The 27760-nt window shown below is 54.0% G+C and overlaps 8 protein-coding genes across 8 annotated transcripts; 4 read left to right on the top strand and 4 right to left on the bottom strand.

Annotated features, from left to right (window-relative positions):
* Nucleotides 1–60: 60 nt before the first annotated feature.
* A1O5_02574 (uncharacterized protein) lies at nucleotides 61–827 on the bottom strand (the record flags this gene model as incomplete). Its single annotated transcript, XM_007743188.1, has 2 exons — nucleotides 61–563; nucleotides 638–827. The coding sequence occupies 2 exons, from the start codon at nucleotides 825–827 to the stop codon at nucleotides 61–63; spliced, it is 693 nt and encodes a 230-aa protein (XP_007741378.1).
* Nucleotides 828–1749: 922 nt separating this feature from the next.
* On the bottom strand, nucleotides 1750–5598 carry A1O5_02575 (carbamoyl-phosphate synthase arginine-specific large chain; the record flags this gene model as incomplete). The annotated part of the gene is made up of 4 exons (XM_007743189.1): nucleotides 1750–1857; nucleotides 1912–3276; nucleotides 3469–5150; nucleotides 5259–5598. The coding sequence occupies 4 exons, from the start codon at nucleotides 5596–5598 to the stop codon at nucleotides 1750–1752; spliced, it is 3495 nt and encodes a 1164-aa protein (XP_007741379.1).
* Nucleotides 5599–6604: 1006 nt separating this feature from the next.
* A1O5_02576 (uncharacterized protein) lies at nucleotides 6605–9262 on the bottom strand (the record flags this gene model as incomplete). Its single annotated transcript, XM_007743190.1, has 4 exons — nucleotides 6605–6691; nucleotides 6754–6984; nucleotides 7039–7106; nucleotides 7156–9262. 4 exons carry the CDS (start codon nucleotides 9260–9262, stop codon nucleotides 6605–6607), a joined length of 2493 nt encoding a protein of 830 aa, XP_007741380.1.
* Nucleotides 9263–10799: 1537 nt separating this feature from the next.
* On the top strand, nucleotides 10800–14203 carry A1O5_02577 (uncharacterized protein; the record flags this gene model as incomplete). The annotated part of the gene is made up of 3 exons (XM_007743191.1): nucleotides 10800–11000; nucleotides 11053–11539; nucleotides 11637–14203. 3 exons carry the CDS (start codon nucleotides 10800–10802, stop codon nucleotides 14201–14203), a joined length of 3255 nt encoding a protein of 1084 aa, XP_007741381.1.
* A 2941-nt stretch (nucleotides 14204–17144) lies between these two features.
* On the top strand, nucleotides 17145–18473 carry A1O5_02578 (nuclear transcription Y subunit beta; the record flags this gene model as incomplete). The annotated part of the gene is made up of 4 exons (XM_007743192.1): nucleotides 17145–17298; nucleotides 17804–17914; nucleotides 17992–18119; nucleotides 18216–18473. 4 exons carry the CDS (start codon nucleotides 17145–17147, stop codon nucleotides 18471–18473), a joined length of 651 nt encoding a protein of 216 aa, XP_007741382.1.
* Nucleotides 18474–19632: 1159 nt separating this feature from the next.
* A1O5_02579 (aromatic amino acid aminotransferase I) lies at nucleotides 19633–21388 on the top strand (the record flags this gene model as incomplete). The annotated part of the gene is made up of 2 exons (XM_007743193.1): nucleotides 19633–19964; nucleotides 20023–21388. The coding sequence occupies 2 exons, from the start codon at nucleotides 19633–19635 to the stop codon at nucleotides 21386–21388; spliced, it is 1698 nt and encodes a 565-aa protein (XP_007741383.1).
* A 979-nt stretch (nucleotides 21389–22367) lies between these two features.
* Nucleotides 22368–23419, top strand: A1O5_02580 (uncharacterized protein; the record flags this gene model as incomplete). Its single annotated transcript, XM_007743194.1, has 2 exons — nucleotides 22368–22736; nucleotides 22799–23419. The coding sequence occupies 2 exons, from the start codon at nucleotides 22368–22370 to the stop codon at nucleotides 23417–23419; spliced, it is 990 nt and encodes a 329-aa protein (XP_007741384.1).
* A 551-nt stretch (nucleotides 23420–23970) lies between these two features.
* A1O5_02581 (uncharacterized protein) lies at nucleotides 23971–25785 on the bottom strand (the record flags this gene model as incomplete). Its single annotated transcript, XM_007743195.1, has 2 exons — nucleotides 23971–24094; nucleotides 24179–25785. 2 exons carry the CDS (start codon nucleotides 25783–25785, stop codon nucleotides 23971–23973), a joined length of 1731 nt encoding a protein of 576 aa, XP_007741385.1.
* Nucleotides 25786–27760: the final 1975 nt, after the last annotated feature.

A 27760-nucleotide genomic window follows, 5' to 3' on the forward strand; every position in this document is an offset into this window, starting at 1 on the left:
CCCCCCCCGGTGGGATAGTTGGGTTGAGTTGGAGTTGTCGGAACTCGTTGGTAACCATCTCTACTTCTTCTCCCAGAACAAGTTGATCTCCTGGCCTTGCAGCCAGTCGGCCATGGCCTTGTACATGTCAAAGAAGCCCTGGTTCCCGGCGTTGGGCAGATCGTTCAGGATCGGGTGACCCAGCGAGTTCTGCGCCGCGGCAAGGTACTGGTAGCCTTCGGTGTACTTGTCCAGCTCCTCCTTGGGGAAATGTGGCACGGTCTTGCCGTCCACGGGGACCACCCTGTCCTTCTCGTAGAAGAGTTTGACGTACTGGGCTTTCCACGCGCCCTCCTCGATCTTGCAGAAGAAGATGAAGCGGCAGTCGCACTCGACGTCGACGGCGATGCCCTGGATCGTGAATCGTTGTGTGATGGTGGCCTTCATCTTGCCGAGGCCGCGCTGCGTGGCGAGGTTCACGTTGGCGAGGGTGCCGTTTTCACGGTGCATGATGAAGTCACCGTTGGCGCGGCCTTTGATGGAGACCTCGATGAATTTCTCAATCGGGAGGCCACCGGACCATGCTGTTTCAAATCAAAAGTCTCAGTCATGAGGGTCCTCACATGCCCTTCCTTTGTGAGATGTGGTGATGGCTTACTCGTCCATACGTAGGCCCCCTCCTTGGCAAACAAGCTGCGGTAGTTCTTCCATTCCGAGGCGTCGCGGTAGACCGGCCACCCTTTGCATAGCTCAGTGACGCAGTATCTGGCGAGAATCTCCTCAGTGGTGCCGTTGATGTGGGAGGTCATGACGGGCTCGGTTTCCTCAGGGGGAACGTTGTAGACCATGTTTGCTGTTCGAGTCTGTTGTGTCGATTTTATCGATGATAGAGGCGTGCGCCCTGTGTCTGAAGAGGATTATGGAGCAGTAAATTTGGCTTTGAATGATGAGAGGGAGTACTGTTTCTCTCAACCGGCCTTTGCGTATGTAGCGCAGAAAGCACAACCAGCCTTTTCTCACCCAGCAAGAAGCATTATATACGTCGATTCTGCCGTCGGCATCAGCAATGACAAAGGGAGCAAGGCCGTCATGGCTCTGACTATCGAAAACAGCTGGCTCAGCAGTAGATGCCGTCGGGGTGCTCCGCGACGGCAGGCACGTTCGGGAGGTGATGAAGCTGATCGCTCCGAGGCATTTTGCTCGTCATCGGTGAGATTCAGCGTGTCGAGGCCTAGGGAGCCGAAAAGGACTCCGGGGTGCAGGAGGTGGAGATGGAGATTAACGAACGGACAAGTGAATGGCCGCCTTTCCGCTCCTAACGCGACTCGGATCTGGAGGTCGGCTATTGCGATGCCAAGACCCCCTAGTCTCCTTTTGGTGCTCCGGGCTCGGCGGGGCTGCGTCACAGCTACTCGAGGCCGCTAAACGCCGACGAGGCTCCTGGTTCCGCAGTCTATAACAAAATCATAGCCAACCTACTGACCGTGCTCAGTACATCCCCTGATTGTCGAGCCTCCTCTGATCCACTCGTTGGAGGCAAAAGAAAATCGGTCCGCCGTCCCAAAAACTTAGCCGCCATGAGACCGGCTTGTCCCCCGACATCTTCCGATCGCCACCTCGCCGGCGCCATCCTCTGTAGTCTAGAAAACTTTTGTGCTTGTTACAGACTCTTCACTCTTTGACAATTGATGCCCAGAATATCCCGTTGCGGTTGTCTGAAAACAACCGATGCTCTTTCGCTTTTGTACTGTATAAGGAGACCTCCCGTTATTACATCATCTTGGAACCAGCAAATTCACTCCAGCTCCTGACTTCTGGAGGAATTCCTTCCTGTCGAGGAAGTTTAGCATTCATGCACTGAGCAAACAATAATGCGGTCTGGAGGCTGAGTTAGTCATGCCATCGTATCAGTGATGGGAGGGTCGGGTCTACCTTGGGCTCCATGAACAAAGGGACACCAAAGTCCACAGCGTTCCTTTTCATCACATAATCTTCGTCCACCAACGTCTTACCTCGAGTCTTTGCAAGGTTGAAGACTCCCCTGATGTCGTACTTCTGGAATACTTGTCGAAGTGCGTTCTTATCTGTCGTGGGAAACTCAATCACTTCAATCGAGGCACCGGGCTTCTCCAAGTGCTGCTTCACGTTTTGGCTCGCGGCATAGAACTTGTAGCCCAACGGTTGAAGATATTCCACAATCTTGGAAAGCTCAGGAAGCTCGGTCGATCCGCCAAGCAAGATTCCCTCCCCAGGCTCAGGCATCCGGAAGTTCATGGTTGACTGCAACGAGGCCCAGTATGCCTCGATCAGGTCTTTTCCGAAGCACGCAATCTCGCCTGTGCTGCTCATCTCAACGCCCAAGAAAGGATCAGCGCCCGCCAACCGAGTCCAGGAGAATTGTGGAACCTTGGTGGCCAGGTAGTCGCGCTTTTCAGCCATGAGATCCCGAGGCTCTGGGACATTCTGACCAACCAAAGCTTTGGTTGCAACATCAATAAAGTTGGTCCCAAGCACTTTGCTGACAAAAGGGAACGATCGCGAAGCACGAAGATTGCACTCAATGACTTTGAGTGCCGGCTCTTCACCAGGTGCATCAGCCTTGATGATCTGCATGTTGAAAGGCCCCGTGATATTCCAAGCTTTGGCCACTTTCTGGGCGATCTTCTTGACGCGAGCCATCACTTTCTCATCTAGATTTGCCGGAGGGAGGACCAAGGTAGCATCACCAGAATGGACACCTGCAGCTTCCACGTGTTCGGACACAGCGTGTAGAATTAGCTCTCCCTTTGATGCCACGGCGTCAACGTCAATTTCCTGAGCACCCTCGATAAACTTGGTGATGACGACAGGATGATCGGGGGAAACCGCTGAGGCGGATTCCAATTTGTCCTTCAGCTCTTCGTGGGTATAGATGACTGACATGGCAGCGCCCGAAAGAACATAGGATGGTCGAACAAGGACCGGATAACCCACCGAGTCAGCGAAAGCCTCAGCGTCTGCCACCGAGGTCAACTCTTTCCACGCAGGTTGATCCACGCCAATCGAGTCAAGGATCCGCGAGAACTTATGACGATCTTCAGCCTTGTCGATATCAACTGGATTGGTGCCCAGTACATGGGCCTTGCCCTCTTCCTGCAGCCGAAGCGCTATATTTTGCGGAAGCTGGCCGCCCACGCTGACAACGACGCCGGAAGCATTTTCAAGTTCGTAGATATCCATGACCCGTTCGTATGACAGCTCTTCGAAGTAGAGCTTGTCGGCGGTGTCGAAATCGGTGGAATAGGTCTCCGGATTATACTGGAAAGGTATATTAGCATGTGCATCGAAAGGATCAATACATTGGGAAAAAGAGAATCCAAGGGCGGGAACACAGCCCGTCGTGTCCAATGGGTGGCTGCGGTCCACCCTGAATGCAGATGGAAATCCATCCAGACAGCACCTCGGCCAATTGGACATGCTCAAAAAAAAAAAAAAAACAATATAACTTACATTGATCATCACCGTCTTCTGGCCCATCTTGCGCAGAGACAACGTGGCATTAACAGCACACCAATCGAATTCGACAGAGGATCCAATTCTGTAGACCCCAGATCCCAGAATGATAGTCCCTTTGTCTTCGAAGGTGACATCGTGAGACGAGGCGTTGTAGGTGGTGTACAAGTAGTTGGTGTCGGCGGGAAACTCGGCTGCCAAGGTATCAATCTTTTTCACCCAGGGTCGAATATTAAACTTCTGTCGACGAGTTCGAACTTCTCCTTCGGTAGAATTGACGTACATGGCAATCTGCTTGTCAGAAAAGCCTTGTTTCTTGGCCTTCAGCATCAGCTCGTGCTTGATGCCGTTGAGCGAGCCAATCTCTTGGATTTCCGTCATTGTGTCTTTAAGGTTCTGCAACTTGTGGAGGAACCACTTATCAATCTTGGTGAGGCCATGGACCTTGTCCACCGAGTAGTTCTCGTGGATCATGGCTTGCCCGACGGCCAACCACCTTCGGTCTGTGGGATTGCGAAGAACTTCGTCCAGATTGTCAAACTTATCGCCCTGGAATCCCACGTACCGGGGATCGACCTGCCGGATAGCTTTCTGGAACGACTCCTCGAAAGTGCGGCCGATGGCCATGACCTCTCCCACAGATTTCATGGCACTTCCAATGTCACGTTTCACATGCTGGAACTTGGAGAGATCCCAGCGAGGGATTTTGACCACGATATAGTCCAAGCTCGGCTCGAAGTTCGCTGTGGTGGTCTTGGTCACGGCATTGGGCAGTTCCGGAAGGGTATGCCCGAGGCCGATCTTTGCAGCTGTATAGGCCAGAGGATAGCCGGTCGCCTTGGATGCCAACGCTGACGACCGCGAAAGGCGAGCATTGACTTCGATGACACGGTAATCAAGTCCGTCAGGTTGGAGGGCGTACTGGACGTTGCACTCACCAACCACCCCCAGATGTCGGACAATCTTGATGGCCGCTGTCCGCAACATATGATACTCTTCATCACTCAGAGTCTGACTTGGCGCGACAACAATGCTATCTCCGGTATGAATGCCGAGGGGATCAAAGTTCTCCATGTTGCAGACAGTGATACAGTTGTCCTCAGCATCGCGAACAACTTCGTACTCGACTTCCTTCCAGCCTTTTAGAGATTTCTCGACCAGAATCTGGGGTGACAGGGACAGAGATCGGGAAGACAAATTGCTGAGCTCTTCGGGGTTATTGGCAAAACCTGAGCCTAGACCGCCGAGGGCATAGGCGGAGCGGACGATGATGGGGTATCCGACCTTCTCAGCAGCGTCAAGGGCTTCCTCCACGGTGCTGACAGCAATGGACTGGGCAATAGGAATGTTGATCTCGTTGAGGGCCTTGGCAAACAAATCCCGGTCTTCACTTGTCTCGAGAGTCTTGATGCTGGTGCCCAGTACCTTGACGCCGTAGCGATCAAATATGCCCATCTTGTTCATCTTGACACCCAAATTGAGACCTGTCTGGCCGCCAAAGGTGAGGAGAATGCCGTCGGGTTTCTCTCTCTCGATGACATAGGTGACATATTCAGGAGTGACGGGAAGGTAGTAGACCTCGTCGGCGAGCTTGTGGTCGGTTTGAATGGTCGCGATGTTGGGGTTAATGAGGATAGACTTGACACCAGCTTCTTTGAGTGCTTTCAGCGCTTGGGACCCTGTTACAGCTGTCTGTCAGCCTGGGATCCAAGACTGCATCCAAGTGACAGGTGTGGTTTGGAAGAATTTTGCGCTCGCCTGAGTCACCCGTGTCTGCAGGTACATACCAGAATAATCAAACTCTCCAGCCTGCCCGATACTCAGACCGCCACTCCCAATGACTAGGACCTTCTTCACATCGACCAGGTTCTTCCCGTACTCGATCGCACCGCTCTCCAAATACGCCTCTGGGCGGGGGGCCTCTTGCACCAGAGCACGTCGTTTTGTCGACCGCGTGAATCTCTTGACTTGCTGCCATGAGGGCGTCTTGGGGTTCACCAGGTGCTGTCTGACAGCCAGCGAGGGTGTGCGAGTAGAGAAATGGCGTGCAGAGAGTCGTGGGACAGGAGTGCAGTCTCGGAGCAGAATCCCGCTGGCCTGGCGAAGAGCTCGCGTGGTCGACGCCATTGCGGTTCGAGCCAATGAGTTGATTGCTGGCAGGCGAGATAGAACGCGCTGTTCCACTCAGTCACTGCACAGAACCAGCTCAGGAAAAGGTCTATACTTGAGGACTTTGAAGGAGGCAGCCTCTGTGTGATGGGGGTGTCGAGGAGAGAAGGACAGAAATGCAGCACTGAGAAATGGATTGACTCGCAAGCCCAAGCCACCAAACACACTGCCCAGTGGCTACGAGGTACCGGGCTGGGAAAAAAAAAGTGCGGCGGCTGATCGAAGGCGTTCAGATTGCGGGATCCAATGGATAAGCTGCAAACTGCAAGCAAACGTCAGTGGGGGATCGAGAGATAAGAGTTTTTTTTTTTTTCCTCTTTGTCTTTCTCTCTGCTCTCGCTGGTGTCTCTGTTCAGATCAATGCACTGTGGTCCATAACATGCGAGAGAGCAAAGCTACATGTGACTTGGCTGCCAGTACTGGATACTCGGTATGGTGAATGCTAACAACGCCCCTCTTCGCCTGGTCCACTCCTACATGATTCGATCGAGAGCGACCATCGTGAAAAATTTCTGCTGTTGCGTGGACGAGTCACTTTTTTCTTCTCCCCCTTCTTTGCCCCCTCGCCTTGATCACCATGAAAAATTTTGTCCGGGGAAAGAAAAGGCTGCCTATTCGAACTAATTAGAGGCGGCAGAATTGGGAAAGCTCGCACAGATGCTGCATGCCTCTAAACTCTTCTCGGTCACCGCCCTGGATCGCCGTCCACCCAGACAACCAACCACTCTCCCTCTGCCTTCATCCCTCTGCCCCTCTTTCGCCCATCTACCTCGCTACATCCCTGTGTTGCTGCAGTCAAAACTTTTTTTCCCCTGCGTCATTTGATCTGTGATTGCATATGCTAGACACAGACTGCCTACATGGCTTAGGGGAAGGGGAAAAAAAAAAACCCTTTTTTCAATCCGTTCGGTCTACGGAATACTAGTCTAAGCTCAGAATGTCTGTCCCGGTACATTCCTCGCTCTCAATCGTTTAGTTTCGTATAGTTGGCAGGGAAAAGTCCAGCATGACCGTTGTACTCGCCGTGCCACCAGTCTTCGTCGGGAAATGACTACGGGAACCTTCGTCAGCAAAGTCCTCTGAAGCGGACACTCTCATCAAGCCCACACTTACCACATTGGTGATGATCGCATTCTCGGGGAATGACAGCTCATTGTCTTCCCCCGCCTCGTAGTCGTAGAGTGCCGTTGCTGTCGCCCCTTTGGCCCCAGCGGCTGCCGGAGCTGGCGCTGGAGGAGTTGGCTCTGCTGCGGCGACAGGAGCTGCTGCTGGTGCAGGAGCTGGAGCACCGCCAGCGTCATCGTCATCCAGCACGGTGAGGTAATTGCTGGGTACAAGTCCGGTCTGTGTCCTCGTTAGAATCACTCGTCTCTTCTTCCTTCGAGGGAATTCGTTCACCTGTCCCGCCTCGTTCTTGACCAGCCACCAGTCTGGATCAATTCGTTGAATATCCGTCACCAATTCACCTATATGGTCAGCAACCGGTTCGATTGCCACTCGACTGGAGAATCATACCTTCGCGGAGTGATACTTCGTTATCTTCAGCTGCCTCGTAATCATACTCCGCCCGAGCCCGTTCGCCTCCAGCCGTAGGGGTGGGTGCAGGAGCAGACTCAATCGCCGCAGAGCCTAGAGTACTGGCTGCCGCTGCCACTGCCACCGTTCTTCCCAAGTCTGGCTCTCGAGCTCCTTCATCATCCTCTTCTCGTGCTGCTGGTGTGGGAATCGCCCGCGCCATCGAAGTCGCCGGCATCACGGGCGGAGGAGATAGTTGCTCCTCATGGGCATCAGCAACATGCGCTGAGGCGCTGACTGGCATAGCTATGCGAATAGGAGAGCCACTACGTGGCTCAGGCTCCTCCTCGGGGGTTGGACTTCGTGGTTGAGTAGGCGGTGGAGGCAATCCCGGTGCCGACTCTTCATCCATGGGCCTCGACAGGGGCAGGCCCGGAATCGGAATGCCACGGTTGGGTTTGCTGCTTGTATCCGGTTCCGGAGCCGGGGGCGGTGCGCGGTCGAACGACGCTGGCGCCCCCATCGGCGGCGCTCCGCTGAAGCGATCACGAAGCGAGCTGATTCCCCCAACTGGAGAAGTTGGAGCCTCTTCTTCCTCGACCGCGCTCTTGCCCTCACCCGTCACTTGTTGCCCGAGACTGCTGCGGCCAGTATGTGTAATTTGCACAGGCGCCCACGTCTTGCCTGTATAGCCACTCTTCCAGCCACTTTCACCGCTCTGTTGCGTGGCGATGGGAGGCTGTCCGGTGGTGTACCCAGAGGGTGATACGGGCGGTTCGCCCGAGCCGCTCATACCTCTCTCACGAGCCTTCTTCTCAGCCCAAAGCTGTGCAGGTGTCTTCCCACCTTGGTCGGCGAACGTTCTACTCGCCGTCCCCACAGGGGCAGCCGATGCCACAGGTTTGGCCTCGAAACCACCGGGAAGCGGTGCTTTTGTTCCGGTGAAAGTCGAGCCACCACCAAACTTGTTGGCCACTTTCGGCTTGGGAAGAGACGTCAAACGTTCAGGCCCTTGCGAAAAGACCGCAGATCTCTCCGCCAGCGAACGAGTGGGCATTTCTGGTTCTTCCGAAGGACCGGTCGACGGGCTTGAGACAGGAGGCGGCCGCGAAAAGCCAGTCGAGTCTTCGGGTCTCTGCGCTTTGGCGCGAATGGCCGCAATGTCAACCTTGCCAACAGGCTCATAAGCACCCTTGACGGGCTCCGGTCTGTCGTCTTTTAGGGCGCCCGATTCTTGGGCTTGACGTCGAATAGCCGCAATGTCAACTTTCCCGATTGGTTGATACGCACCTCTGACCACTTCAGGCCGATCGTCCGTCTGGCTGCTGGTGAAGGGCGGCGGAGCAGACTTTTGTGTTGTAAGGTCTCTCATATTGACCTTTGTAGGCTGATAGGCGGGTGCTACTTTCTCCAGCTGTGTTCTTGTGACCGGAGGAGCGTCCGCGCCCCATCCATCCTCATCCACATTGGCATCTTTTCCGGGCAGATTGCGCGCTACAGGATTATAACCGGCGGAAACTCCGGTACTCTGGGTAGGGGTAAAGACAGGTTTTGAGGCAATAGTGGGCTTGGTCGCAGCAACTGGAGGAGGGGCAGCCGCAGCAGAGGTGCTTGAAGAGTATTTAGAGCCTGAGGCATCCGCGACTTTCTGGATGATGCTGTCGGTGGTGAGGTCACGGTCTGATCTCGCAGTGATCTGAACGTGATAGCCATGCAATAATTTAGCAACTGTGGTCAGGTGGCTAGTGAAATAGCCTTTAGTTCGTTCGGGAACGCCTTCACCACACCAGGCAATGAGGGCACTTTTGGGAAGACCCGTATTGGAGTCTTTGACCTTGACAAAAGCAAACTGGATGCGGCCATCGGAGAATTCGTCGATCAGATCGACCAGCTCGCCTTCTCCCGTGCTTTGTACCTTTAACACGCTCTCTTTATTTCCCGAGTCCTGCTGAAAAGCATTGGCAAGAGGAGCGGAAACTGAAAAGACCGCCCATTGACCATACGTGGGCGAGGCTGCGGCTGGACCGGTTGGAGGAGGAGCGTTGACAATCGACTGATAGCTCTTGGAGATCGAAGGTCCGTTGGTCGAGGTGTTGAGAGAAGCCATGGCTACCGAGAAAAGGGGAGGAGGATGTAGGTGGTCAAAGTAGACCAGGCTGCCGGTGTGGTTGTGTCTGATTCCCCGCCGGTTTGAATGCAGTTCCGGGTGGGTTTGGAGATTCTATCGGGAATTCAGAGGAAAGCAATGTGCTGTAATTTTTCGGAGCAGGCTACAGGATCCAGCAGTGAGAAAGGCGGACAATCAAGATGGAGAATTGAAAGACAGCTTACTCTACCTGGTGGGTTAGTGCCATTGGGGTTGGAGTACGCAAGAGTAGGTACGGGAGCAATATGGTCCCTCAGCTGCGCAGTTTGATGATGGCATATGCCAAGACGCTAAATGGGAATGCATCATGTGATCGGGCTCGACCTCTCCAACACTCAAGCCCGTGACCAGCCGTCGCAGTCGCAAGTCTCAGTCGCAGGCCCAGGCTGCACTTCCCTTTCTTCTCTCACTTCGCAAACTGCGCCTGCGCTTTCTCCTCATCCCCACCACCATCGCATCCAGCGCCCAGCTTAACACAACGACAGGGAACTATTGATGCTCATTTACTCGCACCTAGGATTGCCTTGTGCATGTTGACTTGGCCTACACAGCCTTTCTGCGGTAAACACCCTCTTTTCCACGAACCGCTGCTGAGCAGCCCAACCTTGATTCCTCCTCATCCGGTTCGAAATTCCTCAATATCACACCAGTCACGGTCACCTCTGCCTTGGTCGACCCAAAACGCGCTTCTGAGCAATTGACAGCCCCGGTCGCCGGCAATAGCATCTTCTCGGGACCCTCCATTCCTGTTGTGTCGACTACTCAAGGATCCAACAAGCAAAGGTTTTGGGCACGACAAGTCCTCCAAAGTCGTGCCCTCTGCGACATCATTGCCGCTTGTTGTTCGAGTATAGCGATTGCTCTGCTCGAAATGTTTTTCTTTCTTTCTTCATCAGATCCAGACTGGCTAGCACACTTGGCTACCGGCTCCTGGCGCTGATATTTTCGTTCCTCAAACAGGTTTCATCTGTTGAGTTTTCCTTTTATTTTCTTCTGCAAATGGTCTCCATAGCTGCGTGCCATGGATTTCACCGATGGATCGACTTTCCCCCCTGCAAGGGGCCGGCGAAAGAGACCCAGATCTCCTGACCTTGCAGAAAATCCTCCCCTCGAGCTTGAGCATGGACCCGTCGCTGCGGACCATCCGGCGACAGCCATTTCGTTTGGGCCCGATACGGAGCGGAGTAAGCGGCTAAAGCTCTCAGTCGGAACGCCGGGGCTTAGCTCTCCTGCAGGCTCCAAGAGGGCCTCTTTGCGCCAGCCTTTGATGCTGGCGGAGCTACCTTGCGAAATCCTCCAGCATATTTTCACTTTTGTTGATCCCATTTCTCTTGGACGGTTGGTCTGTGTCAACCGCTCCTTTCGTTCACTCCTTGATCCCGCATGCCTCCTGCCACAAAAGTCCGCACCTGGCCAGTTTATGCACTTGACTATGCGGAGTCAGGACCTTGTTTGGGCCACATCTCGCAGGACGTTCCTTCAGGGCTTTCCAAAGCCAATGGACAAGATGACAGAACTGGAAACGTGGAGACTCATTCGAGGTCATGCATGCCAATTCTGCGGAAAGAAAGCTGCTCGCCAGCAACACTCGTCGACATCTGAACCCTGGGATGCTGGACCTGGACCGGATGGCGTTCGGCCTATCTGGCCATTCAGAGTTAGGACCTGTGGCCGTTGTCTGCAGCTCAGGCTAATAAAGGTGAGGTTTTTCCTGTGGTTCTGAATCTCGTGCATTGTCTGATCTCCGGTAGGATGCAGAGTTGCTTGTCTCCACCTATTCGGCACTCAGGCCCGGTCTGCCTTTCGCGATCCTGACACAGGAGTTGAATTACATTCCATCCCAGCTGATCCAGCAGAAGTCACCCCCTCCACACCTCGAGCTGATCAAATACTATTTTCGGCCTCAATTGGAAGAACTTCAATCCGACTTCCATGACGTAAAGGCTCTGGGAGCTGCTACAGTCGCAGAATGGTATAAAGGCCTCGAGACTTTGGGACAGCAGAGCAACGCTGACGCTGCGCGTTTCGAGCAATGGGAACTCCAAGGTGGCTTCTCCAGGATGCCCACACAGCTTGGCCAAAATGAAAACAGCGCAATTGCTTCGTCCAGGCGTGTTGCGAGCCAAGGAGACCTCATGCAGGCACCTGACAATATTCAGCAAGCTTCTGTGAACTCTGCCGTGGGAACACCTTCTGGCGATGTGACTTCGGGATTTTCTACTCCAGGCGTTCATGAGGGTAAGCAACCATCTGTTTGTTTTGAATTGTCTCAATTGCTTCTGTTGTCATACTTCAGGGATGCTCTCATCTGCAGCACTGATAATATCTCATACAGATACTGGGCATCCATCTATCCAAACGCCACAGTGGGCTTTGCCTCACTTCTCTGCTGCCCCGGGGCAAGAGCCTCTGGGAGCCAGCGGCCCGCTTACCCATCCAGGGCTGCCTGGTCAAACGCTAGTCCATCCTCCGCGCCAGAAAACCGAGCGTAGTCTGAAAGAAGCAAAAGAGACAAGAGCTGAACGCCGAAAAGAAATTGAGAGACACTGTCTTGCCCTTGAGCCCCCCATAATGCCCTCGACACTGGCACATATGGATGCGTTCCAGGCTGCGATTCTGATCTCACGGCCCCTTGATGACAAGGCATGGGAGGTATTGAGGCCTCGTCTTCTAGCCCAACGCGCAGATGCCGAGCACCGAGAGAGCAAGGTTGCTCTTAGAGACCCGAACATGCAACTCCAAAAGCGCCAGCAGCTGGAAGAAGAGCAGCGCGTTGCCCAGGCAAATACAAACCACATGTGGTTCGAACTAAAGGTTCCTACCAGAGATAAGCTACAGAAATATGCCCAGGAATTCATACATCAGACGTGGTCCGATGGACGTGCTGTGACGAAGGCGACGGCATGCAAGTTCGCAGCGGAGGTCCTGTGTCATGTGCGACAACGCTTCGATGAGGTGGTTGCTCAAGAGGATCGAATGCTTGAGTTGAAAGGAACTGCTTTTCCCCAGGACACGGCGTCTCTTGCCTTCAGGAAATTGAGACTGGAGGATATGAAATGGGTTTATGAAGAATTTGTGAGGCGGCACACGGAGAGTTTTGGAAGGGAACTCTTCCTCTGCCACGTGTGTGACAATCAAAAGCTGTTTGCATTCGAAGCGGTCATTCAGCACTTTGCTGCGAAACACACGAACGCTCTCAGCAGTGGCAACAGCATCGTGTACTGGAAAGCTGACTGGCCTCTTGAGCCTCCTTTTGACCCTCATCCGAATATCCCATGGGCTCTCGAGGCAACGGGCAACATGCCTCGCACACAGCTACATCAGCAAGCACACTCGAGCTTCCCTCCGCGCGGCCCGCCGTCGTCAGTCGACGGCGGACCTAGAGGTTCAAACACGATTCCCCGACCTTTTCCACCACCACAATGGCCTGTTGATCCATCACAACACATCAACCAGAACAGCTACTCGGGGTCGGTGAAAATGGATTCGCTCAATGGCGGGCGCCTCCCTTTAGCGCTTGATAGAGGGCCCATCCGAGATGGCGTTGCCGGCTCCTCCCTTGGCCGATCTGAAGCTTCTGGCTATGCCAACGAAGATGGATATGGGCCTCGTTACCATCCGCAGACACTTACGCGCTCGGGACGCTCTAACATTCAATCCTACCAAGGCTCGTATACTGGTGGTAAAGCTGGCGACGCGGTTCGGGATCACACAGGCAGGCCTGCCCCTCGTCGAGAGGAACATGCTCATCCTTTTGAGATTGGGCGGGGTTGGGAGGCCTGGAGAGGTCAGGGTCCCATGTCCCATGGTTCCATGATCTACTCGTATGGAGATGGCTCTTCCAGGTTCTCATACGCCGAGTCTCTGCAAAGAGACGGCGGTACGTCGGTCGAGGGAATATCTGAGACTGGAAGGGGTAGCAAAACCACCAGTCGCATCTCTTTACACCGGGGAATCGATTCGGAGTCAATTGCGCCCACCAGTGAGATCGAGACATCAAGAGACGACACCGATCAGGCCGCCACCAAGGGAGCAGTAGAGAAATTCCTTAATAGCTTCAGTCCAATGGTTGATGAAGAGAGGATGGATAGCACAAAGAGTGTTGCAGCCACCGCGCATGCGATTGACTTACAGCAGTCACGCAGTGTGCCTGGATCACAATCTGCTGGTGCTTATCTTCAGGAGCATGAGACTTGGGACAGAATGAACAGCCATGCCGTGAACCGCCTTTCTCCCGCCTCGAGACAAAGGCCTCCATTACCTGTGAGGGAGATCGAGCAGCCTCCTTTATGGTCTGACGACCCTGCAACACAACTACGCTACCGCCCTTTGATGCCACCAGACCGGGACCATGAAGCTGTTCGGGAAGCGGCTCACGGCGGCAGATACGGGGAAGAAATCTCTGAACGAACGCAACAAATCCACTACGATAGTCAAAATGAAGGCATGCGGAATATGGCCCCAACCTACGCCTTGCCTTCGTATGAGCATCAATATTTCTACGGCCGTGACGGAAGACGATATGTAGAAATAACAGAGCCGAGCATGGAGAGGTATCCACTTCGAGTCGAAAATTTTCCGGATCGATATCACGAACCCTCCGAGATTGGTGGCTCGCATTACTTGGAGAACAGGCGATACTTTTTAGAACGGCACGTCGATCACGACAACCATGTTCGTGCGGCGCCCGGAGAATATCGACTCGGCGATGACGGTTACTACTCCGCCCACCGTAGAGGACCGTCCATGGAGTATGATGGTCGATACACTCACGAGGAAGTTACACTTGAACCACGCACGCGACCCAGCCGAATCAGCAATCGGGAGATCACTTATGAGCCACTCGAGCAACCGATACGGTACACTCCGCCATCCTTTGGCGCAGGTCGTCCTGGAGGCTAAGCGTTCACTTCGCTGAAGTGGGACCGAGTACACTTGGGTACTCGGTCCTTTAACAGGAGAAGATGGAGGTAAAGCTGACGATTCTACCTTCTTTACCAGTTATTTTTGATTTTGAAGGCACAGGTATGCTTGGGAGCGAGTGGAACATATTGCATGGCTCCATCAGGGTCGGCATGTATGCTGCTTTCTTTGTCTTTTGAAGAGATACCCCTGCTACGTTTGTTTCAATGATGGAATGTTTCAGCGCCCTGCGGCTACACTACTGCCGAAAGGGACATTTCTACAAGACATATATACCCAGCTTGATGACGAAGCATTGATATGTCCAGAGAGTCGTCGATTTTCCGTTATTGTCATTTGTGAGATTTTGAGCCCGAGTGCAAAACCCTCCCACAACGCGTCTGAGGAAAGTGATGAATCCTGGCGATGTGAAACCGCACTGAGCGTCGTTTCCATTGGCAATAGGCGACACTTGGGTTACGGATTCAACGTCAGGCCAGCACGTGGGCCAGCAAACCTTGCATCATATGTGACAGTCTTTTTTTTTTTTTCAGGCTGAGGCCTAGCGCACAACCCATGTTTATGCGTGTATGCCCAACGTGAGGCGGACTCCCCCACCCTACCATGTGACTGTCCTTCGGGTCCTATATTTGCAACTACATACTATATCCGATCTGGATGGGGTGATGGAGTGAGTCTGATCGAAGCATCGGGGGTGCAGGGCCGGGGTGCTGCCAACTAATAAACGATCCAAGCCAGGATCTGTGCAGCCAAACCATTGTTGCGGTACACGCCATTCTGCCATTGCTTGGACAACCGGCCAGAATGGTCAATGCCACTCACTGCCCATTCAAGCCATGGTTCTGGAGCAGCCGTTAGTCCTACGGCGCTTATGCATAGGTGAACGGCCGCAGCGAAGGCCTTGCTATTAGTGAGGCTGAGATTGGGCTTGCTGGCCCAGCGCTGTGTCAAAGGTTATGATTGGCGGGGCGTGTGCGTCACGATCCTGGCATGTGATACGGCGTCTCTCGCTGTTCTGGTTGGTGACCGTCACACTTCACGGGAAATGAAGCATACTCGAATGGCTCCCAGTTTTGTCGACCTCACCGTGAACAGCGAGGTGAGAAGGGTCGAGTTCGACTCCCGAAACGAGATTATCACTGGGGACTCTCCAGGTTGGAAGGGGGCAAGAAAGGATATGGCGGTGGCTTCACCGCGACTTCGGCACCCTCGGGAAAGCAGAGACTGAAAGTTCGGGCCTGCTGTGCCCGGTTTGTTAGGCCGGCTACGGGGTCAGAAAAAAAAAAGGAGTCGTCGAATGCTTGACTCGCAAGGCGGTGACAGCTCGCAGAGCAGATTATTGATGGTTGTCAAGGCGTCTCAGGAGGCTTGGACATGATACTGAGATTGGATTGTTCAAGGCCCGAGGCAAGCAAGAGCAATTCCAAGGCCATTTGGAAGCGTACCAGAGGAACGGTTCAGATGAAGCTTATGGCTTGCAGATGGCAGGCGAGAGATGTCATGCAGTCTAAGCGAGAGCAGGTATGTACTCCGTACGCAGTAGATGGGAGGGGGAGAGTAAGGGAGAGGATGAGCGGTGTTTATTGTTATTGTTTCTTTTGGCGTCGAGGCTGTGAGAGGAGCAGGGGGGCCGAGTCAAGGCTGATAGGCGTCGTATTAGTGAATGGGGTGGACGGTTAGGGCGTCCAGGCACAAATCATAGGGATGGACGGAGTAGTACAGGCACCCAGCAGGCACCCGGCAAGCCCTGAACCGCCTAGCAACCTGGGTAGGGGCCTTCCCCTCAGCTCTCGCCCCTCCCGAATCCCCTCCCGCCCACTAGCCTTCCTCCCTGCCTTCTCACGCTCTCTGTCAGCTCTCCCCGCCAACTCCAAACCGGCCTCTCCACCTTCAACCATCTTTGTCTACTTGGTATCCCAAAACCAAAATCCATCCAACCATCATCGACTTTTCTTTCATCCACCAACTATCCATCGTCTTTCAACCTTGTTCATCCTCTTGTCGCGTTGGCACCTGCAGCGCGCCCCTTGACCATCCTACTATAGGATCCTTAATTCTCACAAGCCATCTGACTCCCACTTCCTCCAATCGTCGCCCGCTGCCGTCGGCAAAACAACTACACTCATTCGCTCCTCCGTCTGTCTTCTTCCGCCTTGCTTCGCGCATTGCATACACTGTACGTCTCACTCTGGCTCTGCCCTCTCTGGTCCGTTAGACATCCCTCCTAGATCTCGATGCTAGTCTGCCGATGCTAGTATCGCTAATGGCCCCAATCCCAGCGGACTGACCGATCGACTGACCAAAACAATCTAGACCTGCAGTCCCCGGCGACCCAAGCGTCTCATCTGCAGCTGTCCGTCCCGGCCCTCAAGTCGCGCAGGGCATAGCATAGCATAGCCGTCGCAGAGCATCACTGCGCAGCCACCGCGCTGCCGCATTCTCGCGTGTTGCATCGCCTTGCACTGCGATCCTGCTGGCTAGTCTCCCAAGGTCCCAGCGATCGCGTCTCGTTCCAGCTGCGACTAAGCCCTCCTGCCCATCGGAAATTCGTCATTCGTGCGTGCCCTCGGTGGTAGACCGCCTCACATCCCACCACACTCATTCGACGCTTCTTCCGAGAGTCCCCCAGGTCTTGAAATCGACGGTGTGCCTGCACGACAACGCATCCTCCCATTCCACAGTCCCCCCCCCCGGTCGCCCGGCAGCCTTGGGAAGCGTGCCGACTGGGAATCATTTTGGGCACAAACAGAGCAGGAGGAGCAATCGTCTGACCTCTCGCGCCGGAGGTGACGCAGACCAGCATTAGACATTCTGCATTGGTGTCGCCCCAGTGTGTGACGTGGTCATTGCCCGCCCACCAGACAATCTTCGCCTTGCAATTCGGCCGCTGCGGCTATCCTTCAGAGTACAGGACTACATCATGTCGGCCTCCCCACCCAAAGAACCCGATGTCGAACAGAACGCACAATCTGGTGAAGAGCAGGATCATATGGATCGCGAACAAGAAGGAGCACAAGGAGCCGGTTTGGACTTTGAAGTCAAGGAACAGGACCGATGGCTTCCCATTGCCAATGGTGGGTGCAATTCCTATTTCCTTTTGTGGTCATGATGTTTTGGGAGTCCATACACGGAGCTTTCTCACTGGAGGGAGGGGGAGGGTGTCACCAGACGCGCAGTCTGGGAGCGTTGGGATTTCATTTGTTCGACCCCTGCGTTACAGGCCCTGCATCTTTGCGCGCGCCAGCAACGCTGCTTCTGGCCTCTGTGCGAATCCGAATGTGCGACGCTGCAGCTGCTCTTTAGCCAGCATCGTCTCATTCGTCGCAGCTTCTCTCCTCCTCAAGCCATGATTTGCATCCAAGCTCTCCTCAGCGCTGACTGGTGCGGCATCTGGACCACTCAGAGAGCTCTGTCGACGTCTCACTCGACGAAACAAGAAGCTCAATATGCCTTCCAGTTCTTCTGAGCATGATCGCAAACCATTGTCATCCTCCTCCAAGCATCATGGCGGTCGTTCAACGCCGTCGCCCTCCTCCCTGTCCGCAATGTCAGATGCTAACATACGCAACTTCGCACCAGTGGCTCGAATCATGAAGACTGCCTTACCCGACAATGCCAAAATCGCCAAAGAAGCGAAAGAGTGCATGCAAGAATGCGTGAGCGAGTTCATCTCCTTCATTACGAGCGAAGGTCTGTCGGTCCTTTCCTTTGTTTATTTCAATTCCCCCTTCCGACAGTGGCGGGAAGCTTTGGCTAACGTTGCACAGCGTCCGAAAAGTGTCAACAGGAGAAGCGCAAGACGGTCAATGGGGAAGATATCCTGTTCGCCATGACTTCGTTGGGCTTCGAAAACTATGCAGAAGCACTCAAAATCTATCTGTCCAAGTATCGCGAAGTAAGTTTTGTGCCTCGTCCCCCTCATCCGAATCTCCCTCTCCTTTGTCAGCTCGACGAGGAATTCAATCTGAACAATTGAACTGATTGGGATGAGACCCAATCCACAAGGGGCGAGAACCAGAACAGACCTACCAGCAGTGGCGGGTATGGCGGCGGCGTCGGGGCCGGCAATGTCCAGGGCAATGCCGCGACAGGGCCTCCCGGTTACCCAGGCGGGCAAGCCGACAATGCCACCGAACTATTGAATCAGGGGCACGGGATAAATACAAACGACCACGACGCGACCGGCCCGTACGGCTATCCCAGCGCCGTGTCCGCCGGCCACAATGGCATTACCGGCGACAACTTCTGAGTCGGTGGGAGAGTACGTCCGCGAAAGTCAAGATAGCCATGGGGCAACAGCGGACAGGAGTGTACTATCTGCCAATTCCACGGGCACGGCCAGATAGCTTATGACGATGGGGTGGGATAGGTGCGGGAGGAGAAGAAGGAGGATGGAGGAAGAAGCGGAGGTCTATTCGTTACTCTACGCGTCAACTGTACATGAGAACAGGGGGCGAGCATGGAAGGATATTGTAAGAAAAGGGGCGGGCTGTCTGACCATGGAAGAACACAGAATGCATTTGAGCTGAGCTTAATCGAGATTGACCGAGTTTGGAAGACCTGACGAGGGCAACCTGCAATGAAGGGGGGCGAAGGGGCTACGAGAGGGACGGTGTGCATGGAGGGGTCGACAAACAGGAGCGAATGAATGAATCGTGTTCCGAGCGTTCAAGTGCAGGGACAGACAATCATCACTGGCGTGAAATGCCCCGACAGAAACGGAGAGTACAAAATCAGCTTACCGAGAATGCAGAAGTGTTTCCACAGCGAGCCGGGCGGTTTCGATGCTTTGGCCAATATCATGCACCTGGACTTTCGAGTGACGGTAGCCAAGAAGAGAGAGCGCAAGCCCCATCTAGATGTACATGATAGCCAGCCTCGTCAACTGTAATATGGCTTTTCCGGAGTAGTAGTATGTACATGTACGCCCTTCATTGACAATTGAGCGGAATGCGGAATGGCGGCGGAGATGGACCTGACTAAAGCGGCATAGTCACGTGGAGCGGGTGGGCGGGCGGCGTCGATGTTCGGCGCTGTGATTGGCCGGACTTGGACCTCAGGCGAGTGGGCCGACGATAAGCATGTTGAAGCGCACATTTCCTTCCCTGCCATCCCTTGTTCCTTGTCCACCCGGTCAACAAAATCTGGACCTCGTCGGGTCACTGTCGTTCCTTTCATTTACCTAATATCCTTCAAGTCCATCCACTCCCCGTTTTCGTCGTATGTAATGCTTAATCTTGGGACGTCACAGGATCACTCCTCCATCTTTCTCACTGTCTTTCGTTACTGGGTATATCTTGTCTGTGCCCTCGAAGCACCGCGCGAACTGTCGGTGAGCACATTGTTCTTCGAGTCTCGCTCACTGCAAATCCCAAAGATCAATAAGATATTTGATCAGAGAGATCGCCATGGCTCCTCACGCTGAACCTGAAGCGGTCACGGACACTTCGTCCTTCGTTTTGGACGACCCTGTTCTCACCAATGGTGAAATGCATTCGGTCTTTACCGTCGATCATGTCCTGCCACATCGCCAGAGATCAAAACCTCCTCCAACATCAGTCGCTGCTTTTTCCAGCGCAGATATGTTCAAAAGCAAAGGATGCTTCAGAAAACCGGTGGCCAAGCGGTGGGATCATCGTCTCTCAACGGAGAGCAAGGCCCGACAAGCTTCGTCACTGAAGGGTGCCATGAAGTATTTTCGGCCCGACACCATCAGCCTCTGCGGCGGATTGCCTTCGAGGTGAGTGGTCTCTGTCGTTTTTCATTCGCGCGTCTGCTCTTTGTTGATCCACGTCTAGCGACTATTTTCCCTTCGAAGAGCTCAGTGCAAAACTTCCAATCTCTCCTCAATTCTCGGAAGGCGAAACACATGAGTCTGGCAAGATTTTCTCTGCAGGCAAACACGACGCTAGAGAGGGAAAATCATTGCTTGATCTCTCGATTGCTCTCAATTATGGCCAGTCGATGGGTCCTGCAGCTCTAATCCGCTTCGTTACAGAACACACAGAAATCGTCCATAATCCGCCATACTCAGATTGGGATGTCTGCATGACGGCCGGCAGCACCTCGGCGCTGGAAATGGCACTTCGAATGTTTACTGAGAGAGGTCATTACGTGATCACTGAGGAGTATACCTTCAGCACCGCTATTGAGACCATAGCTCCGTTAGGATGCAAAATGCTGGGGATCAAAATGGATGCAGATGGAATGCTTCCCGATGATTTGGATCACATTCTGTCCACTTGGGACGAAAGTGCGAGAAGGGCTCCAAAACCTTTTCTCGTCTATACCGTGCCGACCGGTCAAAATCCGACGGCAAGCACCCAACCGCTCGAGCGCAGAAAACAAATCTACGCGGTGGCCGAGAAACACGACCTATATATCCTCGAAGACGAGCCGTATTACTTCCTTCAAATGGAGCCCTTTGTTTCTGGGCAGACGCACGATGTGCCCAAACCATTTAAACCGGCTCCCGTGGCGGAATTCCTCCAGAATCTTGTCCCTTCGTACCTCTCGCTCGACACCTCCGGCCGCGTTCTCCGCCTGGATTCCTTCTCCAAAATCATCGCTCCGGGAAGTCGCTGCGGCTGGGTTACAGGCTCAACGCAGGTGATTGAGCGCTTCATCCGGCACAATGAGGTCAGCACGCAGAACCCCGCGGGCTTTGCTATGATCCACCTGTACAACCTGCTCGAAGAGAACTGGGGGCAGAAGGGGTTTTTAGAGTGGCTCATGTTTATTCGTGCAGAGTATACACGGCGAAGGGACATTATTGTGAATGCCTGCGAACAACATCTCCCTACGCCAGTGTGCAGTTGGGTAGCGCCAAAGGCAGGCATGTTTCATTGGATCCACGTTGACGTAACGAAGCATCCGCTCTACAAGTCGCGATGCGACTCTGAGGGGCAGGTCGACTACGCGACATTGGTGGAAATTGAAGACGCTGTGTTTCTAGCCGCAGCCGAACAGTCAGTCCTCATCGCCAAGGGGTCATGGTTCAGAGCGCAGCGGGGTAGTGATACGGATTTGTTCTGTCGCACGACTTTTGCGGCCGCCCCCGCCGAGAAGATCGTCGAAGCAATCAGCAGGGTTGGCGCAGCCATCAGGAAGGAATTTGGCTTGGAGGAAGTGGGAGAGAAGCAGCACGATGACCATGCAAGGTGAGGGTTCTTGCGCTTCTGGATCTGTGGAAAAACACCAACGCAAGGGTCATTTCCAGTCGTTGTGGATCTCGATGCATCCGACAAAGGCAAAGATGACCACATGGATCCAATCAGCCAAAGGCAGAGCCATGAATCGGTACAGAGCAGATACGGAATCCTTGCGCTGTGACCATTCAACATGACGGCGTTCTTTCCCCTTTTGTCGCCTCACTCGTGTCGGCCTCGTGTTTGTTGAACGATATGAGAGACAGCAGGTACAACCACAAAGGATATGGCTGGGCGGAGTTGGCGGACTGAGACTGGGACCTGGAAAAGGATCGCTTTGACCCCAAGCAGGAACACCTGGCGGACATCCAAAACAAGTCGAGGTGCCCGGCGAAGTACATTAGCCAGGGAAAGTGTGGACATCCGTAGGGTGATTGTGGCGTCCGCATTGGATGGGGTTTGGCTTGGGTATACATACGTTCACTAGAGTAAGCCGTCCGCACTGTCAAAGAAGCAAGGGTAGCAGTCTAGTGTCCTTTTAAACGGGGATGATGGCCTCTCCTATTCTCCCATATCGCACGAACGTAAGAGATCGATAACGTAGCCATAGCGAAATGGGTCTCGAGGTATTGGCTTGCTCCACCGTTTGTGCCTGGCTTTGGTTGTCTGTCTGGGTGGGTTCAGCCTTGCGGGCGCAGAGCCTGATCTCACGTCGTTCTTCACCAGGGCGACGGTATCGCGTAAGCGTTCTACGAAGGGAGATGTTTGATGTTGCTAGTCTTACTTACAATTGTTCCGGTACTCGATCACATTGTCATACAGGCCAAAGAAAGAGATCAATAGGTGCCTCGGCCGCTGTAGCCTGATTTAGCTCCTTCACATTTCACGAACGAGGCGCAGCTAGCGCACACAGCCTTACGGCGAGCTGATGTCTTTTTCTAACTGACATCCTTTCCTTGTTTCTCTTCCATCCATGCTGCAATTGAACTCAGAGCATGTCTTCGTCCCCCGTCAATATCCCGTTAGGCCCTGTGCCTCCGATTTCGTCGACTCCGGCTGACCCTACAATGTCATGGCAAACACCGACTCCTAACCGGGCTGGGTCCGGAAATACTGCTCAAAACACCACATCCCATGGTCTTAGTAGCTCGACAACCAATACCACATCAAACTTGACATCTCCGGCTACTGCGGCAGCCTCCCAGACGTCGCGACGTCTGCTCTGGCAGAAAATGCGGCGAGCCAGTGTTCGCATCGCGAAATGCGCTTTCGCGATAATTGGCAGCATCATAGCTTATATATCACTCAGGGCGGCCATGTGGTCTGCCGTAAAAGACTACCGCGACGACTGCCGAAGCCAGAACGTGAGAACATCAACACCACCCATTCTCACTGGGATTGTGTGAGCGACTGACATCTCGGGCAGCAGACCTACGGCCACGTCTCGGGGGCTTGTGCAAAAGCATTGCGTGCGGGTTTGTCAAGCCCGCTGGGTCTGAGCCTGTTTCTCTCGGAGCCCAAATCCGACCAGCATCGTTATCCTCCCAGGGATATCGTAGAGCATCAAGAGACGGTTGGTGAGGTGCACACTGTCGTCAAATGGGTCTTGAGCATCCTCGCGATTTTCATTCTTCTCTGCATCGACGAAATTTACGGTCCCAACTCTTCTTCTCTAGGCTCTTATACGCCCGGGGGCCATAACTATCCCCCGGAGGGTAACAATTGCCTGTGGATACTCCGGAGGGTAACCGCTCGAATGATTCTGGCACTTTCGGTAATTTTGATCTGGCTCGCGCGGTTGCTCCGGCGCCGTGCGACGTGGACGGTGATTCTGGTGTTTCTGGTGGGTTTAGTGGTCCCTGTGAATCTGCTGGCCCAGGTGCTTCTGACAACTCTGACAATTCTGATGAGGATGGTGACTCTGTTCATTCTCGTGGCTCCGGTGATTGTGGTGGTTCTGGTGTGTCTGGTGATTCTGGTCGTTGCGTTAACTGGCAGCTGGCTTGAGCGTCGTCTTCTACCGCGGCTGTGGTTTCATGCTGTCTAACAAGTAGACTTGGGCGGCGACTGTAGCGCAGCTCGCGATGCTAGTGATTCCGGTGACTACGCAAGTTACATTATTTGTTACACAACATGTTTCAAGAGCCGGAGAAGTGACGAGGCGCAGACGTTATCGAACTCACGGGAAGCTCGCTGTCCCGAGTTCATCACAGATGGGTTGGTTGATCGGCGAGTCTTCGGGATCATATACCTAACAGGTAGGCATATATTGTCGATCTGACGACTTATGTATACACGCCGCTGGTCAGAGCCATACCAGGGAAATGAATGCAGAGCACGCATCAATCGATTCTCGTTGTGAGCAAATCTTTCACCGTGGTTGTCTCGTTGCATTTCACTTCATTTCATTCAATTCTCCAAGCTTCACCGACTGGAGACGGGAAGAGAGAGCCCTGCCGCGTACGTAAGTATATATAGTCTTCCTCCGAAAAGCTGAGCTAGTCATCCAATTTCGAACTCCTTCATCTTAGTGTCTCACTCTCACCCTCATCCCCTCCACTCTTCCCGGCCCCGACATCTCTCTTTCGCGTACAGAGCCTACTTCTTCACCACATCAAACCCGTTCCACGTCTTCAGCGCCTCCTTGGTGGACCGGTCGTACACGTCCAGCCCGGCCAGGTAGATGAGTTGCTCGCGGGGTTTTCCGGGGATGTTGGCGCCCCTAAAATGGAGAAAAGAAAGGGGTTTGGTAAGTAACTTGGACGTGAAAGAAGACAGTGGAAAGAACAGGGCCAGGGTCACTCACATATACCAACTATTCGTCTCGGGATACAGCGTCATGGCATTCATCTTCTGGATATCCTCGCGCCACTTGTCGGCCGCCTCCTCCTTGGCGTCGACGTAGCGGATGCCTTCTTCCTTCATCTTCCTGATGGCCGCGCAGATCCAGTCGATCTGCATCTCGATGATGGGCGGACCGTTGGAAAGACTCGTGGGCGCCTGCGGCGAATATACCATGAACATGTTGGGCATCTTGCTGATCGTCAGGCCCAGGTACGTGTACGTGCCGTTTTTCCACTTGTCGGAGAGTGGCACGCCGTCGGTGTCAATCAGGCCGATGTCCAGCAGACTGCCCGTGACCGAGTCATAGCCGGTGGCGAGGATGACAATGTCTAACTCGTGCAGCTTGTCGTCTGCGGTCTTGATGCCTGTCTCGGTGAACTCGACAATCGGCGTCGCCGTGAGGTCCACTACCGTCACGTTGTCGCGGTCGATCATCTCATAGTAATCCTGTTCGAGCGACGGCCGCTTCGTGCCGAACCAGTGGCCCTGGTTCAGGGGCGCCAGCACGTCCCTCTTGAACGGGTCCTTCATCCGCGCGCGCACCTTGTTCGCCCAGAACTGGTAGAACTCCCGGTTCACGTCCTTGTCCGTCAGGAACTCGCGGTAGTTGGAGATCAGGAAGCTGAACCCGCCCCGCTGCCACAGCTCTTCCCAATACTCGAGCCGTTCCTCCGGCGTGGCTTCATGGAACGTCTTGGTCGCCGGGTTGTACGGGAATCCGCTGAGACACTGCTTCGCAGCCTGGAAGTAGGCCTGGTAGAAGGACTTTGCGTTGTCTTGTTCCTCCTTCGTGAGTTTTCGCTGCACCATCGGCAGTGCGAGGTTGGGTGTGCGGACGAACGCGGTCAACTTGCAATCTTCGCGCGCGAGCTCCTGGACAATCTGCACGCCTGTTGCGCCGGACCCGATCACGCCGACTCTTTTGCCCGTCACGTCGATGCCCTCTTCAGGATAGAGCGCCGAGTGAATGAGGCGGCCTTTGAACTTGTCCAGGTTTTTAAAGTCCGGGAAATGCTTCTTGTAGGACGACCCCGTGGCCAAGACGAGATATTTGGCCTTTGCGAGACCGCCGTCGTCGGTGCGCACGTGCCATTCGTCCGTGTCTGTGTGGAACTGGGCTCCGACGACCACGGTATTGAAGTATGCGTCTTTGCTCAGCCCGAGGGCCTTGTCGATGTGCTTGAAGTAGCGCCTTAGTTCCTGGTGTCCCGGAAACCGCTCGGTGAAATGCCAGTTCTTGTAGGTCTCTGGGATGGAGAGACTGTAGTACGGCGTCTCGCTGTCCACGCGAGCCCCCGGATATCGGTTCCAAAACCAGGTGCCGCCAAAGTCGGAGCCGGCTTCGAAGAGCTTCACCTGCAACCCCATTTTGCGGCACCGATATAGCCCGTACATGCCCCCAAAGCCGCCACCCACGATCAACACATCGGTGCTGATGTTGTGGATGTTATCGGCGGGTTGCCCGTTAGTGACGCTGCCGCTGACGCCATCGGATACGCCATTCGGAACGGCGTCTTGCTCATTATGCGAAGCATTGAAGTCTTTGGGACGGTTCGGTAGGCCGGTCATGATGCCAGACGTTACAGGCTGGCGAGGAGGACCCTTGCTATCGAGTCCTACCCGTCCGCTCTATGATATACCGACGGATTGGTAACGACGGTCGCGACACGAACAACACATATATATGACGGCTATCCATTTCAGGCAGGTCACGGCCACCCAAGATTCAAGAGTCAAGAGTCGATGATTCGTGCGAGTTCAACCTCGGGCCGCTGGTCCAGCACCGAAACCTACCTGAGGTGGTTTACCCCTCCACCTGAGTGTAGAGACCCTGCGCGCGTCTGGGGAAGCGGGCGAGCGGGGAATCCCCTCTCCCCAATGGACGTCGTATCAGATGCAATGTCCCTTGCTGACCTCGCTGGCGATGACATTGCCCTGTCACGGAGGGAAAAAGTTTGTTCCTCGGCAGAAGAGCTGGGCGTTCCCTTGGAGGTTGGAGCTGCCAATCCGGATCTCCATTTTACGATGAAAGATCATGAGTTGGGGTAGTTGGGGTGTTTGATCAAGGGGTCGATTCCAGGGACAAGGCAAAGAGGAAAAGAGAGAGAGAGAGAGGGAGTGAGAGGATGAGGTAGACACTAGGCTGAGAAGTCGCACTTCGGAGGTCAGCCTCACCAGCTTTGGACTCACACCAGGACTCAGCTCGACCACCGCTTAACGTTCGTCGCTTTTACAACCACTGACTCGACGATTGAGCCACCTTTTCACTCTTTGCCGTCTTCTGCTCAGCTGCCTCCTCACCCTTCAAGCTGCGATTCAGAGGACAACAAGAATCAATACGTGGTTTAGGTCCGCCAGTTTGGCCATCTCACATGCAGAAACAGGGAGAGAGTCAGCGCTCTACCCTCGTCGCCCTTTCTTCCTCTTGTCCCTGGTCCTGTTGTCTTGCTGGGGGTTTTCGCCCTGCTTAAACAGGCTGGTTTCAACGAACCGTCATCAACGCGACCGTGGAGCCTGTCGTGGCGCCTCACTTACCAAATTTCTGGTGAGAAGTCTACCGTCGCCGCCGAAATACATGGTGACTACGACTCCGATTACGCCAGCACGGCTGGCAGGCATCCTGTGCCTCTTGGAGCGCCCGCTTCACTCTTCTGTCTCCTGAAGTAAGGCTTGGTCACTGATGATCGTTACTTCTTCCCAACCAGTCAACGTGTTCCAAGTTCCCAAGGAGGATGGCGAATGACAACGGCCAACAGAAGTCGAGGCAAGGGCTCCGCGAGCACATAGCAGATGGATATATTTGCCAGCCTCGACTGTGTTTGCACCGCGCTGTCTTAGCTTTTCAATCGTCATCTATTTTAAGCGAGCCTGCAAATCCTCTGCGACTCGCCATATTTCAAGCTCTAGCTCTAGGACACATCTACTGAAGTCTTTTTGGGCGACTCTACATCCCACCTCAGGCAATGGTTCGCCCTCAAGACGATTTGGCTTCCAGTGGACGATTACCGTGAGGTGTACTAAAAGCAGATCAACTGTCTCGGGAAGCTGCCCCAGGATCCGCATTGGCATGTAATTCAAATGGTTGGTCATTACATCGATCCCGCCAACGAAGGCCACCTCATTCTGTCCCCTCTGAATGTGATCTTGAGAATTTTATGGATAGGTCTCTCATATTCAGAGATCGGTTGGTGATGTAGCGGTGGTTTGGCTGTCTTTCAGCAGGTCTTGAGCATATTCACGACCACAAAATCAAGCGCAAGGACATCAAGCCTGAGAAAATTTTGGTACACGGTGACAACATCGTCACTACTGATTTCGAAATATCAGTTCAATTCTGTGGCAGAAGCATGTCTTAAGGCCAGTGTCTTGGGACTCGCTTATATCAAGCACCGGAGGTTGTTGAATTTGTTGAGAGTGCTCGCCGCGGTCGATCGCAAGACGTGTGGTTTTTGATCTGCTGCTTTATCGAAATGGTTTCTGTACTGGTTGGCGACGGCAGGAGAGAGTCTCGCAAATGGTGTGTGGCTGAGGAATGGCCTTTGAC

The sequence above is a fragment of the Cladophialophora psammophila genome (genome assembly GCF_000585535.1).
Source record: "Cladophialophora psammophila CBS 110553 chromosome Unknown aczJe-supercont1.3, whole genome shotgun sequence".
Lineage (NCBI taxonomy): Eukaryota > Fungi > Ascomycota > Eurotiomycetes > Chaetothyriales > Herpotrichiellaceae > Cladophialophora > Cladophialophora psammophila.